Raw genomic sequence first — 19782 nt, 5'->3', positions numbered from 1 at the left:
ATTCCAGAGGGGAGCGAGGAGTCGCGTGCGCTCTAACTTAGGAGGAGAGACTGCTTGTTGGACAGTAAGTCGGCGGTGCCGCGTGAGCTCACGTGGCTGTCCCGGCCCCGCAGAGGCGGAGAGAAGGGGGTGTCCCTCCCCCCCCCAATCCTTGCGCGCGCAACCTAGGCAGCCTGAATGGTCCGCTCTGCAAGGGCGAGGCTCCGAAATTCGACTTCAGGTAGACCGCCAAAAAAACTCACTTGTGGCATTCATTCAAGTTTACTTTCCTCTGCATTTATATATAGATTGTATTTATGGGAAAGTAAATAGAACTCTCGCGATGATAGTGAGACAATTTAATGAGGGGCGTCCGCGTGCCCTGTTCTGAGATTCCCGCGCGGCTAGAGAAAGTAGCGCCCCCGTGCAGGAGTGCCGAGTACTGTAGAACTTCTCTGTCCTGCTGCCGCAACTTCCGGGGTCTAGGTTGGAGCGGTGGATGCAGAGATGTTTCCATCTTGGACAGAAAGCAAGGGTTTTTTTTAAAGGTAGAAAGAGGGACAACTGTTTTTGTTTGTAAAGGACAAGGCTATAACTATAGGCCAGCAGTTATGAGGGGATGCTGAAAAAGTTCTCAGCTCAACCAACCACCTTCCTAAATTCTGAGTGTTATTTTGCCCCTGTACCTAAAAAGTGTGTTATCTTATTTCATTAAGTGCCAATCTGTAGAAATGAAAGTCTCTCTTTTGACAGGGACTGGGTAAAACATGGACCGCACGCCCTTAAAATTCAGGATCCGTGAGGTCCGAGGGAGTTAAAACGAGGATCTCTGCAGTCCCACATGTGCAGTTAAGATCCACGAGGTCCGCAACCAGCAAAACTAAAAGTTAAAAAGAGGATCTCATGGATTAAAAGTGCAGGGCCTTAAAAAGAGAGCGGCCTTGGCATGGGGTCCACACCGATCCTCATTTTTTTAACTCCTGCGGACTTCACAGATCCTACTGCAGGGGGATAACATAACAGTGGCAGTGAGGGTAGGTGGCCCCCCCTTCCCAAGCCCCCCCTAGTGATGCACAAAAGAGACCCCCATTTCCACTCACTAATTACTGGCAGCTCTGAAGCTACACATACAACAGCATTAAAAAAAAACCATGCAGCCCTGATGGCAAGCCCCCCAACACCAAGCTCCCCCCTTATGATCCCCCTGACCACTCTCATCACCCCAAAACAAAATCCTGGTGGTCTAGTGGACTGGGGCGGTCAGGTTGGACACCCCCCCCCCTTCAGCTCTAGGACCCTCCACCCCCGTTTTTACATTGTTTCAGATCAATGATTTAACTATATGCATGTCATTCTCTTCTTCGTTGGGCTGAGAACTTTTCAATACCCCCTTCTAGATGTCTCATGCAGGGATGAATGGCATCTTAATTGTCTCTTATGTTGTACTTGCCCTAAAGCACTAATCTTTGTGACCATTTCTGGAAAAAATGTGACTAAAAGTCGCCAGAAACACACAAAAAAAAACGAAGTTATCTTTTCTTTTTCTCGGTGTGGGGGAAATTTTTTTTTTTTTAAAGTTACAGAACTTCTAGCATATAACTTCTGTAGATTGCTTAAGGACCCATGATATGACAAACTGGCTATTCTTAATATTTTGGATCTGCTACTTCGGTCACCTTTTCCCAGAACTGCTCATATATGAGGCTTGACTAAGCAGCATTCATGCACTGCCCACACAGATGTATACGACGTGTCCCCCGCTGATACATGGACTCTGTAGAATACTGTAAAACGCGAGCGCATCTGCTCCATTTATCACTTCCATTTGCATCTGCCACTGGCTTGCTGTAAGTGGGCATGCATACATTTTGGCTCATGAATGCTGGTTTGTGCTAGTATTCTATAATAGAACCTGGGTGCCCAAATGCCTTTATAAAATTGGCATGAAGTGTGCTGCATCAGAGTGCCCAAATGTGATTGCCAATTTAATTAATTAATTAAATTGGTTTTATATCCCGTCCTCCCCAAAGAGCTCAGAATGGGTTACAGAGCAATTGTCAAGTTACCTATTTTCATTTTAGAAAGAATTGAAAACTTACCGGTTCTTGTTTTCAAAATTTTGGGGTTCCTAATTTCTTTCATCATTATTTGTATTTTTACTTAGGGCTCCTTTTACGAAGCCACGTTAGCGATTTAACGCACATAATAGCGCGTGCTAATTTGCTGGCTGCACTAGCCGCCACCGCCTCCTCTTGAGCAGGCGGTAGTTTTTATGCTAGCGCAGAGGTTAGCGCACACTAAAAAGGTGCGTGCGATAAAGCTGCTAACGCAGCTTCGTAAAAGGAGCCCCTAACCTTTTGTAAACCGCATAGAACTTAAAAGGATCTCAATGCTTTGGTTGATTCTGAAGCCAGATTGTGTAGGGTGGAGTAAGTTGTGGTTTTCTAGGTATGAGTTTAGGCCTTTGGCTACTAGGCCTTCCATTAGCTTAACATAAAATGGTATTAAGGCTATGGGTCTGTAGTTGGATAGTTGTGTTTTTTTTTCTCCTTTGGGGTCTTCCAGGATTGGAGTGATGATGATTTTGCTGAGGTCTTGAGGGAAATGGCCATCAGTGAGCAGATTTTGTATCCATTGCAAGAGCAGGGTGCGAAATAGTGTACTGGAGGTTTTCAATAGGTATGGGGGCAGTGGTTGAGGTCGCAAGTTGTGTGGCTGTATTTTATTGTAGAGTTTATTGAGGTCTGACCATTGTATTGGTGAGAAGTGGGACCATGTTCTGTCTGCTGCAACTGCTTCATTTTCTGTGGAGGGCATTGTGATCTCTTCTAAGTGCCAAGGTGTTCCTTTGAATGTGGATCTTATGGTTGCGATTTTGTCTTTGAAGAATGTCGCTAAGAAGGTGGCTGTGGGTGTGGGGGCGTTGTTGCTTGTCAGGTAGGGTTTGGTGTCTGAGTTCTTTTAGTAGCTGGAATAGTTTCTTTGTGTCATGGGTTTTTTCACCTATTTGCTTTGTGTAGTATGTTTTTTGTTTTTCTTTTAATTTTTGTTTGTATTTTTGGTTCAGTTTTCTCCATGCTGTTTTTGTGGAATCTTGACTGCATTTCCTCCATTTTCTTTCTAGTTGTCTGCATTGTTTTTTTAGTAGGAGTAGTTCATTGTCGAACCATTTGTCAGATTTTCTATTGATTCTGGTTTTGGTTTGTTCTGGGACTAGCTCATCTAGAGTTGCTGTACTTGGCTGGCTCCATTGTGAGATGAAGTTTTTGGGGTTATAGTCTTGGATTATGGCATCTGTTTTCATCCAGAATTAGGTGGGGTCGATATGCTTGAGTGAAGTGTAGGTTATTTTTTGTGTTTTTAGTTTGCTTTTGTTGTTGGTCCAGTTGATATTGAAGGAGTATGTATAGTGATCTGACCAGAGGGAGCGGTAACAATTTCCATTTGAAGTGTGAATTTCTGGTTGTGTGGGTTTTTGGGACATGTAGGCTGCAATGTCGAGTTGGTGACCTTTTTCATGTGTGGTTTGAGGGTCTAATATCTTGTGTGTTAGGGCCTTAAGGTAAGATAGTAAGATTTCTATTTGTTTGGAGGCTTGATTTTCGAGGTGGAGGATTAGGTCTCCTAGGATTAAGTTGTAAGTTGTCGTTAGTGAGTTTTGGTATATAAAGTCTTCAAATTTTGGTTTTGCTGTGTTCCAGTTTCCTGGTGTTATGTAGCAGAGCATGCAGTTTAGGGTTCCTTTCAGTGCGGGGCCTGAGAGTTGACAAGCTAGTAAATCCATGTATGGGGTAGTTATTTTGTCTTGTATTTTTAGGTCTATGGTGTTTTTGGCTATGATGGCAATTCCTCCTCCTCTTGTTTTCTCTGCAGATCACTATCAGTTAATGTTGCAAAGTTTTTCTTATTCACCTGAAAGTTAGAGAGAGAAAAAAAAGGATAGTTACAGAAGCATTTAAGTGAACAACTTTTCCGAGTTCATACCAGACTATCTAAACCCCCACTGTGTCTGGAATCTTGAAAGCATCAATCTTGAATTTTTCTCTTATCTTTTTTTATAGCTTGATATTTATATAAAGCAGGGATCTCAAAGTCCCTCCTTGAGGGCCGCAATCCAGTCAGGTTTTCAGGATTTCCCCAATGAATATGCATTGAAGCAGTGCATGCACATAGATCTCATGCATATTCATTGGGGAAATCCTGAAAACCTGACTGGATTGCAGCCCTCAAGGAGGGACTTTGAGACCCTTGATATAAAGGTACTTGGCCATTTGCATTATCATATTAAAACAATGAGAAGAAAATACCTAAGGTTAAATTGAATCCAAGGATAGAAAGGGCAGAATATGAGCCCAGATATCTTAGGATTCACCCGAGCACAAGCAGGTATAATATTCTCACGTGGGTGATGACATCCACGGAACTCAATATGAACACTACCAAGTACACTATCACTTTAAATATTTTAGTGCTCATACCATGCACATGCCGGCATCTTCTCGCTCAGTTGGCTTGCAGACTCATCAGTTCTTAGTTTTTCATGGAGCTGAGAAGCTGTGTCTTCAGTTTTCTCTTTAGCACATCAAAATTTCTACTTTTATGTGGCTTCCCATCCTTCTTTTTCATAGTTTTCATTATAATTCTTTGTTTTATCACTATTTATCCTAACTTTGGTCTATTTATGTCTACTTTTTGGCTTTTGAGCCACCTCGAGCCTCTTCTCCTTTCTAGGAGCATCGATTGTTTTTGGGATACTTTTCACACAAGCTCTCCAGGCCATTGAGCCCTTTTCTGCCGTCATATTCTATGTTTCTATGATAAATTTTCTTATCATGAACACATAAGTAATATCGTTAAATTTTGTTTTTATAGGCTACGTATGATTTGCTCGATTTTTAAGTTTCTCGAGCCAAAATCACTAAATATATTAATTCACTCTTTAATTATTGCTAAACTTGATTACTGTAATTCTTTATTAATAAATATCACACAAAAAGAAAAGAAGCGCTTTCAGATAATCCAGAGTACGGCCGTTAAACTCATTCATAATGGGAAAATATGATCATGTCGCTCCTTTTCTGATTAAATCACACTGGCTCCCAATTAACCACCGTATCACTTTTAAAATTTTACTCTTAGTATTTAAAACTCTTTCCACTAATGAACCGCAATTTATCAATAAATTTCTTATCCCTTATAGTACATCGCGTTCTCTTCAGTCCACTAATCAAAAGCTCATAGTAGTCCCTTCTTTGAAAGTTATCGGAACTCGACGACATGATATGTTTTCAGTGATGGCTCCACAACTTTGGAACACTTTGCCTCAGCATGTAAGAGAGGAAAATGACCTTAGCCATTTTAAAAGTAACTTAAAGAGTTTCCTTTTTAAAGATGCTTTTAATCTTTAAATTATGTTCAAATTTTATACTAATTTCCCTCCAGGTTTCTACTTTTCCCTCCCTAATGTTCTTTCCATCTATGGTTCTTTTCTGTACTTTAAAGCATTGAATTGTTCTATCCCTCCTTACCTTGTATATTGATTATTCTGTTGGTCTAACCCATTATTTTTTTAAATTTTAAATGATATGTCTAAATATATGTTTATATTTTTTTTACTAATGTAACCGCTTAGTAATTCTAAATAAGCGATTCATCAAATTAAAATAAAACTTGAAACTTTCCTATATCAGGTGCTGATGTTCTGGAGACAGGTATATACATATGTATTCTGATCTTTGTGGTTGTGAGGGGGTCCGTGAGCAATGGGGGAGTATGGGGGTATCTTACCTTCATGCACGCAGTGATAATCTGATCAGTTTGGGCACCTTTGTGGTCTCAAACACTTTAAAATCATACGTGTTTGAGGCTTGTGTGATTAAGGCAGAGATTACAGGAATGGGGCAAAGACAGGGACAGTGACAAAACTTGTGGGGACGGGACGGAAAAATTGAGCACCTGTAGGGCTGGGGACAAATCTGTCCCTGTGTCATTCTCTACCCTACACCCCTCCCCTGGACCTTCCAAAGACAAATCAACAAGAGGGAAGTCCATTCCCTCCTGCCTAAAGGGCTGCATGCTTAGAATGACAGGCCTTCCCCCTCCCAATGCATCTTGGGATACATTGGTAGGGGTCTAAGGCCCTGATTGACAGCACACGGCCCTGTAAACTGCATTGATATCTCAGGATCAGTTAGTTGGTGATATAACATATGCTCAAATAAATAAATAAATTTGTACTCATCCACTTTTGTGACAGCTACTAGTTTTGGTATAGAGTGAGAATTTGTATATACAGTATTGTCTTTTTTTCATGATTAGATGTCAGCTATTCTAAATAAATGGAACACCGATGGTAAACAGCTACAGTAGGTACATAACTCTCTCATGCAAGGTATGTTGAAATTTTAATAATGATTTAAAGTAATTTAAGACTGAAAACTCGTGCTGTATTAACCATGTTGGGGACCTGTTTTATTAATTTGTGTTAACAGCTAATGTAGTATCTGCCATTAATATGTGCCAATTTTCATGGGGTGGAGAATGGATGGAGTTTGAGCAGATGAGATGTGTAGAGATTAGGGCCTTTTTTATTTTTTTTTCTTTTCCTAAGGTGCACTAACTGATTTAGTGCATGCTAACTATTAGCTCTGGACATCTCTGCAGATTGAGCACTAAGCATTTGCTAATTCTATAGTACTACAACTTATGTATATAGCGCTGCCAGTCATACGCAGCACTGTACTTTAAACAAACATGTAAGAGACAATCCCTGCTTGATAAAGCTTACAATCTAATCAAAACGGACAAATAGGGTTTAGGGATTTTCTCACAGAGGGAAAGATAAAATGGACAATGGTAAAAGGAGTTAAAAGCAGCCTCTCAAAAGTGGGATTTTAGCCTAGATTTGAACACTGCCAGAGACTCTGACATACTCACATAGGCAGCCTGTTCCAGGCATATGGTGCAGCAAGATAGAAGGGATGGCGTCTAGAGTTGGCAGTAGAGGAGAAGGGTACAAATAAGACACCCGATGCACCCAACTTTTAAGCGTGAGGATTTATACCAACTGAAACCTGATGTAAATCCCTGCATGGAAGTTAGGTGCAAATCCCCCTGAATTATATAATACACGTCTCCCTCCGTATTCGCTGTGATAGGAGATTAACAACCGCAAATACAGAAAAACCGTGAATAACTTTTTCATATGTTATTCGCTGTTTTCTATTAAAAACCATCATGAATATGGCGAAACCGCAAATAACACGGTGGGAGACCTGGCCTGTTCCTGAAGGAGAGGCAAAACACGGTGAAGAAAGTGCCGGGAATCGGCGATTTTCTCTGTAAACGCTTGGGTTGGGGGAGGAGCCAGCAAGCTAAAAACCGCGAAAAATCGAAACTGTGAATGCTCAAACAGCGAATACGGAGGGAGAAGTGTACTGCACACTTCTTTAATGAAGATCCCAACCCACCTATGCCCCTTCCATGGCCACACCCCCTTTTCAGCTGCATGCAAAAAAATGTACACGTGCACCTTTATAGAACAGTGTGTAAGAAAATGTGCATGCAAATTCAAACTGTTGCTAATTAATGCCAATAATTGATAGCATCCAATTATTGCTGCTAACAGGCTCGTTATGGACTTAAATTATTTTTATGTTAAAATATTTTTATGTTATACGATTATTGTCTGAACTATCATTCTTAGAATTAACTGCCTTGATGCATTATTTACTGAAAAGCAGTCAAGCAAATCATAATGGGTTAATCAAATAAATGGAGTAGATGCAGTTAGCGTGATAACAGTTAATGTCACCTACAGTGCAATCTCATTATTCACGTGTTCCATATTCATAAATTCACTTATTCTGGCAAAATAAAGTGTAACCCATTTTTGCTATTCATGGGACATTGTTGCTTATGGACACAAAATAGAATAACCCTTTTTCGATATTTACAATCATGCAGAGTGTGTTCCCATGAGGAGGATAATACTTATAGAGCTGTGTGTGAGCATTGTTGCACCAAAAAGATTTCTTTTTTTGTGAAACAAAGTGTGTAAAATACATTTATAAAATGCAGAATATAAGAAGCAAGCTGTTCTTTACAAGAAGGGTAGACAAAATGATAACTTTTATGGTGTTAGGTAGTGAAAATGTATAATAAGCAGGGTCTCACAGAAACCTAACCCCCCTTTTTTCCCCCATAGGATCAATCATACTCACATTTTTGGTATTCACAGAGTTTTCTAGGAACCTAACCCCAGCCAATAGCGACAATGCACTAAATACAAGTGTAGCTACCTGCAATGCAGTGAGTTAGTTTGTGGTAAGGAAGTTGTCTCTGTGTTAACTGGATGGGAAGATGCTGGGAACACCCCCATCAGTTGATACATAGGCTTTGCATTTACCACATAGTTTTGTGCTGTAATGGCATCGGTGATTAAGCCCTTTACTTCTTAGAAATCAGCTGATCAGTCATAAAATGCATTAAATTCCAAGTCAAAAAGGTCAGTAGTTTTTTTTTTTTTAAGATTTGATTTTTAAGTTTTGATTGTATTTCGTATTTTAAAGTGTCTCAGTTTAATAACATGACTGATGCATTCTGAATAAGAAAAAAAAAAATGGAAACCTTTCCAGAAATTCCATTTATAATCCTTCGTGAAGGGGTTAATACCAGCAACCTCATAAAGACATCTGGCAGACACTGTGGGTGTTGGCTGTGGCAGATCCCAGGTCCGTACCAGTCTCTACAAGGGAGCTGTCATGCTTGTTGATTTATCATTCCCTAATGTCATAGGATATGGGATGTTGAAACTGTGGCTAGAATGTGAAATACCTAAAACAGGAAGATTATGATTTAGTGTTGGGGGGGGGGAGGAGGATCATTTTTGGCCTCTGTTCACAACTAGTAAACCTTGAAGCGTTGCAAACAGTTCTGTATGATTTACAAAATTTGCTTTCTGCTGTATAAAATGCGTTCTGTAGAATTTTTGGAATTTGAAGTGTGCCACATTGAAAGCTGGTAGCAGTTTAATCAAAATAGATAGCAATGTGTGGATTTAAATAACTTGTACCTGGCAGACACCATTAAAACTAGAATAAGAACCAGCAGCCTATACTGTTTTAATTGTGCTTCAGAAACTTGCTCGGCCTCCTTTAAAAACTGATGTGCTAAACAACTGCATAGATACTGTATATTGGTGCTTCGATCTTCTTTTGGACGTAAGGCCTGCTTGGGGAAAAAATGTCAAAATGTTACCTAATAAATAAGACAAAAACAAGGGAGTACTGTGAAATGGATGTGTTCGTGATTCAGGCGTTTATTAAAGAAACAATGCAGTATTACATCCAAACAACAGAGTCCATATATGCGATAGGTGGTATGGACCCGACATGGTCCGTGTTTCAACTAAACTGCCTTCTTCAGGGGTCTTTTATCCTGGTTCTCTCTCTCTTGACCATTCCTTTTCCTGTGTTCAGAGCTCTTCAGTGATTGTGTGCAGATTTAATGGGATCCACTTCTCCGTAGGATAGTCACAAGGAAGGAGAAGGGTTAGTTTCAATATCCATGTATGTTCTTTCCTAAATGTCAAAAAGCTGGAAAAGAGTAGGTAGTTTATGTATTCTACAATGTCATAAATTGGTTTTAGGGCTCAAATAACAATTTTTCATCATCATCCATTTTGAATGACTTCAGTTCTTTATAGCTTTTCATTATAAACAGCACAGAAAATTAACAGCATGTACAACTATTATCACACATGTTTCAAGTTAGCAATACATCCATCCCCATCCCTGAAGCATGACACAGCAAACTGCTCTTATTGAACCCTCAACTTCCCATTCATCCTGTTTCCCCACTGTCTCCCAGTATGATTCAAACAAAAACATAGCACCTTCTGATCAATGGTTCTCATTGATATAACCAATGCACGGCTTAAATTTATGCTTCGATATCTGCACCATTTCACAGTACACAACTTTTGTGCTGTTTTTCTGCACATTTTATCACATGAGCAGTATTCTGCTGTCCTTTTATTTCACATCTTTTTAGATGGGTGCAAAGTATAAGCACATGTTTATTCAGTCCATGGAGATAGAAAGAACTGGCCCTCGGTTTTTGAATTTGCATCATTTTGTAGCAGTGGTGAATTCTATCACTGTAATTCTCTGTCTAGCTTGTGGTCATCATCGTGCAGTAGAATGTGTAATCTGCTGTTAACACGCTGTCCATCACCAGTGTTTACTTTACAATGACAGCCAACACATCTGGACTACATATAGCGTTTGATCTGAAATAGCAGATGCAGGCCACTAGTATCGATGAGAAAACCATGCTCAGGGTGAGGAGTTCAAAGCACTAAGTCTAGAAAAAATTCTACTGCCTATGATTTTTTTTTTGTGGGGAGTGGCATGGAAGAAGGAAAGGGGGGGAGACAAGTCTGAGGGATAACGAGGGACAAGGAGACTTTTGTTACTAAAATCTTGAATTCCAGACTTGTATGGCTGTATACTGAAAAGTTTGACATACATGATGATCTTGTGTTCATGGTTATCTAAGTTTGTATATTTAGGGTTTCTATTCTTCAGGGTTTATATGTTGCAAATGTGGACGTTTATTTCCATGTAGTTAGGGGTTCTTTAAGAGTAGAAAGTTTTTGTTTGTTGTTGTATCACAGATACTATGGCTAGGTATCCTTTCTGTTGGAATCAAACAGGTGTCAATTAAAAGTTGTTAGCCCAGAAAAGGCACAAAAAACCACGTGTAGGATACAAAAGGGTGAGAGGGTACTGGGAGAAATGGAGCTTTTCAAGTGTTTTTAATTTTTTTTTGCAATGTTTTTTCTGTGAAATTTAATGTGAACAAGTGTAAAGTGAAGCGCATTGGTAAAAATAACCCAAATTATAGCTACGCGTTGCTAGATTTCACAATAGGAGTCATCCTGGACAAGAAGTTGAAATCTACTCAGTGTGTGGCAGTGGTCCAAAAAGCAAACAGAGTGTTTGGAATTATTTGAAAAGGAATAGAGAATAAAGGATATCATAGTGCCTCTGTATTGCTCCATGGTGAGACGGCACCTTGGGATTGTTGCTATGTCTCAAAAAAGATATAGCAGAATTAAAAAGGTACAAAGAAGGAAAATAGGAAGATGAGGAAAAGCTAAATAGGTGAGGGCTCTTCAGTTTGGAGAATTGATTGCTCAGTGGAGATTATAATAGGGGTCTGTAAAATCCTGAATGTTATGGGTAAATGCAAACTGATTAGGTTATTCTTTCAAAAAGTACAAAGACTAAGGATCACTTTATGAAATTACAGAGCAGCACAAATGCAAGAAAAAAATTTTTTTTCATTCAATCTATAGTTAATCTATGCAACTCATTGCCAAAATATGTAGTATGGAAGCAAAGGTTATTTTTAAGTTTGCTTGCCTTTGCTTCAAAACCATAACAGGTTCATCCCCAATCTATCTATCTCATCATTTTGACTTTCCAGGCACAACTTGTACATGTAGTGCCTACTTGTTCGCTTTCCCATCCTTGAAGGGCTGTATCTACAAGAGATTCCTCGAAAGAACGTTATCATTCCAAGTAGGCAAATGGAATAAATGTTTGACCAACTTTATCTCAAACGCTCTCTCTTACCAAACTTTTAGGAAGTCAATCAAAATTTATCTCTTTGACAAATTTCTCTGACTCCATTTCTACCATGATGTACTTCTAAAACACTTCCAGGAAAAATTTGATTACCATGCTAATGTAATTTTGAAAGTTTTTTGTAATATCGCTGTCTGTATAACAGTCTCTTCCTCTGTAAACCGCTCTGAACTGTTTGTGGTATTGCGGTATATAAAAATAAAATTGTTATTATTATTAATGTAGCTCTTCTAGAAAAGGTTAGTACAAATTCCTGGAGGTGAAAACCATAAACCATTATAAGGGCTAAGGGATAGGGACTTGTATGCTGTTTTTTTGTAGTTACACAACCACATTCAAAGTGGTTTGCATACAGGTAATTCAAGCATTTTCCTGTCTGTCCTGCTGGCTCACAATCATTTTCAGGAACTGTACTACCGCAAATAATGAGAATGGACTGTATGTTTTTTTTTAATGGATGCGTTTTCCATTTAAAGTTTGTGTATTCAGTGATTGTAAACTTATTCATTTAAAGTTTAAACGTGCTATTTTGCTGCTTCTGCTGCTTGAGTGTACAGTATATTATATGGAAAGTGGCTGAATTTGACTGTGCTACATTTATCTTTAATCCTAACTTCTGGCAGGCCTCACCTTACCTCAACTGACATGCATGAATTCTGGTTATTTAGCAACTTGGAACAGCTAGAATTTGTGTTCCTTGGCCGTATAAATTTTTTTAAAATAAAAAAAATACTACTTATGATGTTGGCAGTGGATTCTGACCACATACCGGTAAGTGATTTTAAATATACACCAAGCCCCTACATATTTTATAACATTTCTGAAGCTGAGATTAAATATTACAACCATAAAGCAGAGTTCCAGCATTTGAGTACATGAAATCAAGTACTGAACTTAAAAGGAAAAGCGGCTGTAACGTTTTCAGGCACTGCTAGGTCAGCCAACTCATGCCACTGAGTTTGACGCTGTCAGTGCTTTGCAGGGAGTGAAAAAATACCTTTACAGACCTCTGTAGGTATACCAAGTACAGAGTAATAAGACCTGAACAGAAAGATCATTGAAAAGGAATACAGAAAACCTTGGTTTGCGAGCATAATTCGTTCCAGAAGCTTGCTTATAATCCAAAGCACTCGTATCTCAAAGCAAATTTCCCCATAGGAAATAATGGAAATTCAGACGATTCGTCCCACAACCCAAAAATTTTAATATGAAATACTATACGTACTTGTATTGCAAGATCTCGCTCATTTAGAACAGTCACTACACTCCCGCAGCGTCAGAGAGAGAAGAGCCATCGGCTCAGTTGTGATGATGTGACGTGTGTATACTGTATGTACTTGCATTGCAAGACTTTGCTCATTTAGAACAGTCAATAGACTCTTGTAGTGTCCGAGAGAGAAGAATCATTGGCTCCGTTGTGATGATGTGATGCGTGTATACTGTATGTACTTGTATTGCAAGACTTTGCTCGTTTAGAACAGTCAATAGACTCTTACTGTGTTCGAGAGAGAAGAATCATTGGCTCCGTTGTGATGATGTGACGAGTGTATACTGTATGTACTTGTATTGCAAGACTTTGCTTGTATATCAAGTTAAAATTTAGCCAAATGGTTTGCTTGTCTTGCAATCCAAGGTTTTACTGTATTTTGAAGCTGGGCTTGCAGTAAAGTGAATAAGAAACACTGGAGCCAGTATGGTAAGGGGAGAGTGTGACGCAGTGGTTATAGCTCCAGCCTCAGCACCCTGAGGTTGTGGGTTCCAACCCATGCTGCTCCTTCTGACTCCTTAATCCTCCACTGCCCTCAGGTGCATTAGACTGTGAGCCCACTGGGACTGGTAGGAAAAATGCTTAAGTTCCTGAACAAATTCAGGCAAACCGTTCTGATCAATACAGAATATTAAATAAATAAAAATAATAAAATAACCAGGTAGGAGAAATTTCTTCTCTTGCTGACCAGGTCGTACCCAGATTTTCAGTGGCATGTAACTGGATGGTAGCACTATCTTTATTTATTTAATTCATTTTTTATCCCGTACTCCCCAACGAGCTCAAAATGGGTTACAGGTGAGTATGCATAATGTGCAGACAAGACGGGGTACAATTTCACATACTTTCCTACTACTTGACATTAGAGAATGACAAGTTGACAGAATTCATCACCGTTCCCGAAACCATCTTCATGTCATTCTTTAAGGAGAGAGGGAAGAATCAGAGTATGAATGGCCACAACCACTGACCCTCAAGCTTTGCTCTGAAGAATGCTGGTGTAGAAGGATTGATGTTGAGACAGACACTAAAGAATGACAGTCTCTGGTATCCAGATATTGTGATGTCATAATGCCTCATTCCACCAGTGCCTAAGAGCCAATCACATCAGTGATGTCACAATGGCTTCATTATCCTTGGCTCACATAAGCACAGCCACTGACCCGCAAGCTTTGTGTTGAAGAATGCTGGTGTAGAAGGACCGAGGTTGAAATAGACACTAGAAAATGACATGGGATTATTTCCCACGGTTATCCGCGGGAACGGTGATGAATTTTGTCACCGTGTCATTCTCTACTTAACATATTTACATACCATTTGACATACGGGACGTACATATATTGCCATTTGTCATCTTACAGTATTGTGTGACTTACAGCCCAACATTTATTATACATGTACAGAGTGTCTAGTTCCAATATACATATATCATATTCCTCAAGACAGTGTCAGTTTGGCAAACTACATATAGTATAATGTGTTTGTCCTAAACAACATATACAGAGAGATTGGTTTCATTATAAATTTCTAGATCAACTACGCCACAGGACTTGTATATGATTATCCACAATCTTTGCTACTGTGCTCTCAGATGCCTGCGCTGGTGAATCATCCAAGATATCTACTCAGCTTTTGCAGGAGAAAGGTATCTTTCATCGAGCTCAGTATGATTTTTTTAACTTTGAAAATACTACTGTTGTGTGCAAGTCCATTTTCTTACAAAGTGCTTTCATACAAAATAACAAAAAACGGCACTTATCTTTAGAAATCACAAACCGGTATCTCTGTTGTAGCAATGTGAGATTCAAATTGCCCAACGGGACCCATTTCACCGCATTAAGGCTTCATCAGGGGTTGGCATTGTCGCTACAACAAATTTACAAAATAATATATTGTAAATCTGAAACATCATTGAAGATAACACTAAAAACATTCAATAGAGTTACTCACTGCAGCTATATTCTATTAAAGAAACAAGATGGCGCTGACAACCGACAGACGCCAACGCATGCGCTTAAAACAGCTCTTCAATTACATTTGAAAGACATATATCACACTGCGCATGCGTACCTTAACAAAATACTATAGTGAAAAAATCTGATAGATTATTAAAATAACAACCTAAAAAAAGAATTTTAATTAATAGAATGCTTAGAAAAAAGAAATAAATTGTTAAAAAAAAGAACTCCAATCCATGATCGTTTTCAAGCCCCTTGGTTTAAAGTGCCTAGTTTAAATATCCAACGTGTCTCTTGTTGGCGTAATCTTCTTTTTTTATCTCCACCACGAATATTCTGCGTCTCCTTATCGATACAAAAACACCTTAAGTCATCAAATTTATGTTGCATATTCCTCAAGATGGTGTCAGTTTGGCATACTACATATAGTATAATGTGTTCGTCCTAAACAACATATACAGAGAGATTGGTTTCATTATAAATTTCTTATATGGTAATAAGCAAGAGTTAGGTGAAAAGGTAAGTTTTTATTGCTTTCCTGAAATTTAGTAAACCTTTGAGGGATCTGATTTGTGGGGGCAGTTGGTTAAATATTAAACTTTCTGATAGTGGAAATAGTTGGACATTGGGTATATATTTTGTTCTGAGACATTTTCATTGAAAACAAATGTTTTGGATATTTTAGACTTTTGAAGTCTGCAGTTTTTTAAGACCGATGATTAATGTTTCCCACATAGAGCATCATAAGCCAAGGGGTTGTAAAAGTTTTTTAGACAAAGTCTTTTTTAAAATCTTTTCTCCACTTAGTTTTATTAATTTCAAAGTTCTTTGATACGTTTTGAAAGTGCTGACATCATAATTAGAGTAATTTTGACTTTAAGATTTTCATTTATTTATATTTTAGTTGTCAGTTTTTGACTTTACTGTTGGGTTAATGCCAGGCAGGTCTTGGGGGCAGAGTCAACAGTGGAGCTGGGACTTGTCCAGTTAGCGTCTATTTTTAGTTTGTCAACCAAGAAAGTTCTGGATAAGCTTAGGCCATCATTTTTGGTGTCCTAACTTTATGCAGGTTATTATCTAGGTATCAATTTTCACAGTGGTCAATTACAGATGCAAAAGCTGGACACTATGGAAACAAGACAGAAAGAGGATTGACTCATTGGTACTGGGAATGATTTTATGCGTGCTGTGGGCACCAGAAGAACTAACAAATCGATTCTGGAAGAGATCAAACCGGCTATGTCGCTTGCTCAAATGATGAAGTTACGATTGTCTTATTTTGGTCACACCATCAGAAGAGAAAGATCATTGGAGAAAGACATCATGTTTGGGAAGATCGAAGGAACAAGGCAAAGAGAGCGACCTGCAATCAGATGGCTAGACACATTGAAAACAACCATGGGGATGATGCTGGAGGACTTTACCGGACTAGCACAAAACCAATTTCTTTTTAGATCTGTAATTTATCAAGTCTCTAGGACTCAAACACGAGTCGATGGCACCTAACAATATTAATTGGCACCTGGACAACTTCAGTGGCTGGACTATATGATGCTGGTGCTTGGATTAGACCCAGCATTGAATATTTGGGTCTTTCTCTGCCCACTGTGATCAGCTCTGTAAATGTTGCTTACTGCTTTAGGTCTTTACAATACATTTTTGCATTAAACAATTGCATATCAGTTGGGATTCGGAACTGTATATTTTGTTTGCTCCTTCGATTTCATAAATGCATTTCCAAAAACTACTAAAGACATCTCTTTTTGTAAAATTCTTAGGAGAGTAATGAAGATGATATTTCTTTTGTATTTCACTGTGATGTACAGTGTCTTGGTGATGTAAACCGCATCGATATGGAAGGTATTGCAGTCTAGAAATGTATTTTAATGTAATGTAATGCACTACATATATTTCACTGGTTATTTGTATGCAGTGCTAGCAAAGAGCAAATACTGTATTATAGTTTGATACAAGTGACTATAGAGATATGACCCTGTCTCTATAGGGGGTCTTTATATTAAGGAACGCTAACCAATTTAGCATGTGCTAAAGATTAGCTCATCTTAATAAAAGGACCCCTTGGTTAGGGGGCTTCTTTTTTCCACCAGAGATGTCCATAAAGTGCTGTAGGAGCTGAGGAAGGTAGTACCAGAACAGTCTACTTTGCCCCTGGCTGCTCACATTCATGCACTATTTAAGTGCATAGGTATTAAGAAATGCTGTCACTTTTGTGGATAAGTGTATTCTTACCAGGGCTGTGGAGTCGGAGTTAGAGTTGGAGTCACAGACAATTTTGGGTACCTGGAGTCGGAGTCATGGATGCCATAAACTGAGGAGTCGGCGTTGAAGAATTTATCTACCGACTCCACAGCCCTGACTCTTACACACAAAATTGACAGTAAAACACCTAAGCATTGTTTTGTAAAGGTGCATGTAAGTGATACAGGGAGTGAAAGCAGTGAGGATGAGAATATGGATGTGAGCTTGGGTAGTTCTTCCAGTTGCTACTATTACTATTAATACATTGTTTTATAGTGCTACAGGTACGAGATAGATCCTTTGTATGAAATCCTTGGGACCAGGCATATTTCTGATATTGGAATTGTAATGCTAAGTCAGAAAAAGTCAGCCGTTGCACAGATACATCATCATCGAGCTTCCTCAATACTTCAACTGTCTGTGCTATTGATAGAGAAAAACGCTTCCTTTTTCTGCTTCTCACTGCCACCCTGACTGGAATCTGCAGCTGTCGTTGCCATTTTTTCAGCCCTCCAACTTGAATTGAACAGAGAACAGGAGAAGCACTTGCACCCAGTGGCGTAGTAAGGAGGGGGCGGTCCGCCCCAGGCGTCATGTTGGTGGGAGCGCCAGTACGTTTCCTCTCTGCCTCTTCCCACTCCTCCCCTCACCATGCACACCCTCTTCTCCTTCCCCCGTACCTCTAGTGGCTCTCTTCCGTTAGTAACAACTTCAACGTTTTCCTCGGGACCATGGGCTAGATTCACTAAGCAAACCAATCGTATACTGATCGGTTTGCGAGCCCTTTGCGACGCGATTTCCCTCCTGCAGTATTCACTAACCTGTTTTGCAATCCGATTCCGATCCGCTCATGTCACAGTTTCGGCGGGTTACCTGCAGCTAGCCGCGGGTAACAACCACCGTGTCATTCTCTACTGCACTTCCTTATATACTGTTAAATGATTATGTGTCATGATTCCTGAAGCTGGCATCTCTCCTCTTCTCTGCCCCCTCCCCGCCTCTTCCCATTCCTCCCCTCTACGTGTGCGCCCCCACCCCCCTTCCCTCATACTTCTAGTTGAAGTTATCCGTGGTGTTGCCCGGATATAAATTCTCTTGGGTTTTGGTTTACATTCACTTGAGGAAATTCACTTGAGGATTAACATCACACAAATTTTCAGTTTTTAGTTTCTGTTTAGGCTTCACCACACCACAGCTGCACTTCCTTATTCTGACTGTGTGACATCATTCCCCAAGCTTCACACCATTAGTCAAAGCAATATCTGTTTGTTTTTTTTTAAATGATTCTTTATATGTCACCTCCTTCCTATCCCCCACCCCTAGTATTTTTCCCCAATTAGTAATTGATATGTATACCAAGTTTGATTGAAATCTGTCCATGCGTTTCAGAATTATGCTGGAACATACATACATACACTTGATTTTATATATAGATATATATATATAGAGAGAGAGATTTCAATTTGTTTTTATGTATTTTATTATGTGTATTGTTCCCTGCTAAGAATGGTTTAAATAGTTTTACATTTAAATACAATTTAAATAAACAACCCAAGATTGTGTGGGTTATAAGTTTTTTAAATAAATACAATTTTATTTTTTGCTAAGAGGAATTTTGTTTTTCACTCTCTTGGGGAGCAGAGTAGTTTCCCTACTTCATATCTTTCCATAGATGATATGAACCGAGGATGCTTGTAAGTCCAAAATATGTTGGACATTCACAGTATTTAATTCAAATATTAACCCATGAATGATAAAGGCAGTAGTGTGAGAATATCTAAGAATCCACCAAGAAGAGTCTAGATTTGCCCAACTCGGAGCCCATGGATCAGATCGGATAGGTGAGTTTAATGAATCTAGGTCCATGTAAAATGCAGCAATCACAATTCTAGATTCTCATTAAATAAGCATACCAACACAATTTCAAAGAAACGCCTCCACAAACAGTTGTGTCTTCAACATCTTTTTAAACTGTAACCAGTTAGAACAGGTCCTCAGAATGCCAGGTAGGGAATTCCAAAATTTTACCTCTGTTAGGGATAACATTGCCGCTCTAGATTTAGCTTGAATGGTGATGTTTTAATGGTAACCCATGTTGATAAATATGTTTGTCTCCCCGGTCCTACCTAGATCCATGCATTTTTTGAAAATACTGCCATTGGTGGCAAGTTTTTCCTCACTTATCGTCAAGACCTATCTTCCCTCTGAGCTGAGTACATGAGCAGTCGCTCATTGCTCACAGGTTTCACATGGTCACTGGAAAATTTGTTGCTTTTTAGAACTTGTTGCTTACACGAAAAAAAGGTGGTTTTTTTTTTTAGAACAAGAGGAAAAATTTGTACCTACCCAGCCAATCGTTAGAGGGAGCACTAGTTAAGACCCAGTGTTTTTATTTTTTTTCCTTTTATACATTGCCTCTGGGCTACCTTTACCTCTCCCCCCCTAAGTGTGAGGTGAGCTAGCTTAGCCTGGGAGTGTTTTGCTTTTTTGCTGTCTTATAAATGCAGCTAGTTTTGGAACCGAGTGTATGTAAAGCCCACAGAGTGACAGCAGCATGGCTTTTATTGTAAGGTTTGAATGTCTGGATTAGGTCACTTAGCTCTTTTAACCAGCCTTGGCTTGTACTGTGGTGACACACATCTGCTGACTCGATGGATAAGCGCAT

At 39.3% G+C, this 19782-nt stretch overlaps 1 protein-coding gene across 6 annotated transcripts in view; it reads left to right on the top strand.

Annotated features, from left to right (window-relative positions):
* BNC1 (basonuclin 1) overlaps positions 1 to 19782 on the top strand; it is a 100049-nt gene that overhangs the window by 255 nt on the left and 80012 nt on the right. The window contains exons 1-2 of one of the 6 annotated variants that reach the window (XM_033920585.1): positions 11 to 64; positions 6298 to 6370. The exons of 1 other annotated variant lie outside the window; for it this stretch is intronic. In XM_033920585.1, the coding sequence (XP_033776476.1) occupies positions 6329 to 6370 (42 nt within the window). In that variant the 5' untranslated portion in view covers positions 11 to 64; positions 6298 to 6328. Of the gene's footprint in view, positions 1 to 10; positions 65 to 115; positions 221 to 317; positions 528 to 6297; positions 6371 to 19782 lie in introns of those variants that run through there. 4 more of the 6 variants (XM_033920583.1, XM_033920584.1, XM_033920586.1 and 1 more) reach the window with 4 other exon arrangements.

The sequence above is a fragment of the Geotrypetes seraphini genome, chromosome 14, assembly GCF_902459505.1.
Source record: "Geotrypetes seraphini chromosome 14, aGeoSer1.1, whole genome shotgun sequence".
Lineage (NCBI taxonomy): Eukaryota > Metazoa > Chordata > Amphibia > Gymnophiona > Dermophiidae > Geotrypetes > Geotrypetes seraphini.
Note: the sequence above shows the minus strand (reverse complement) of the source record. Positions and strands in the feature narration are given on the sequence as shown.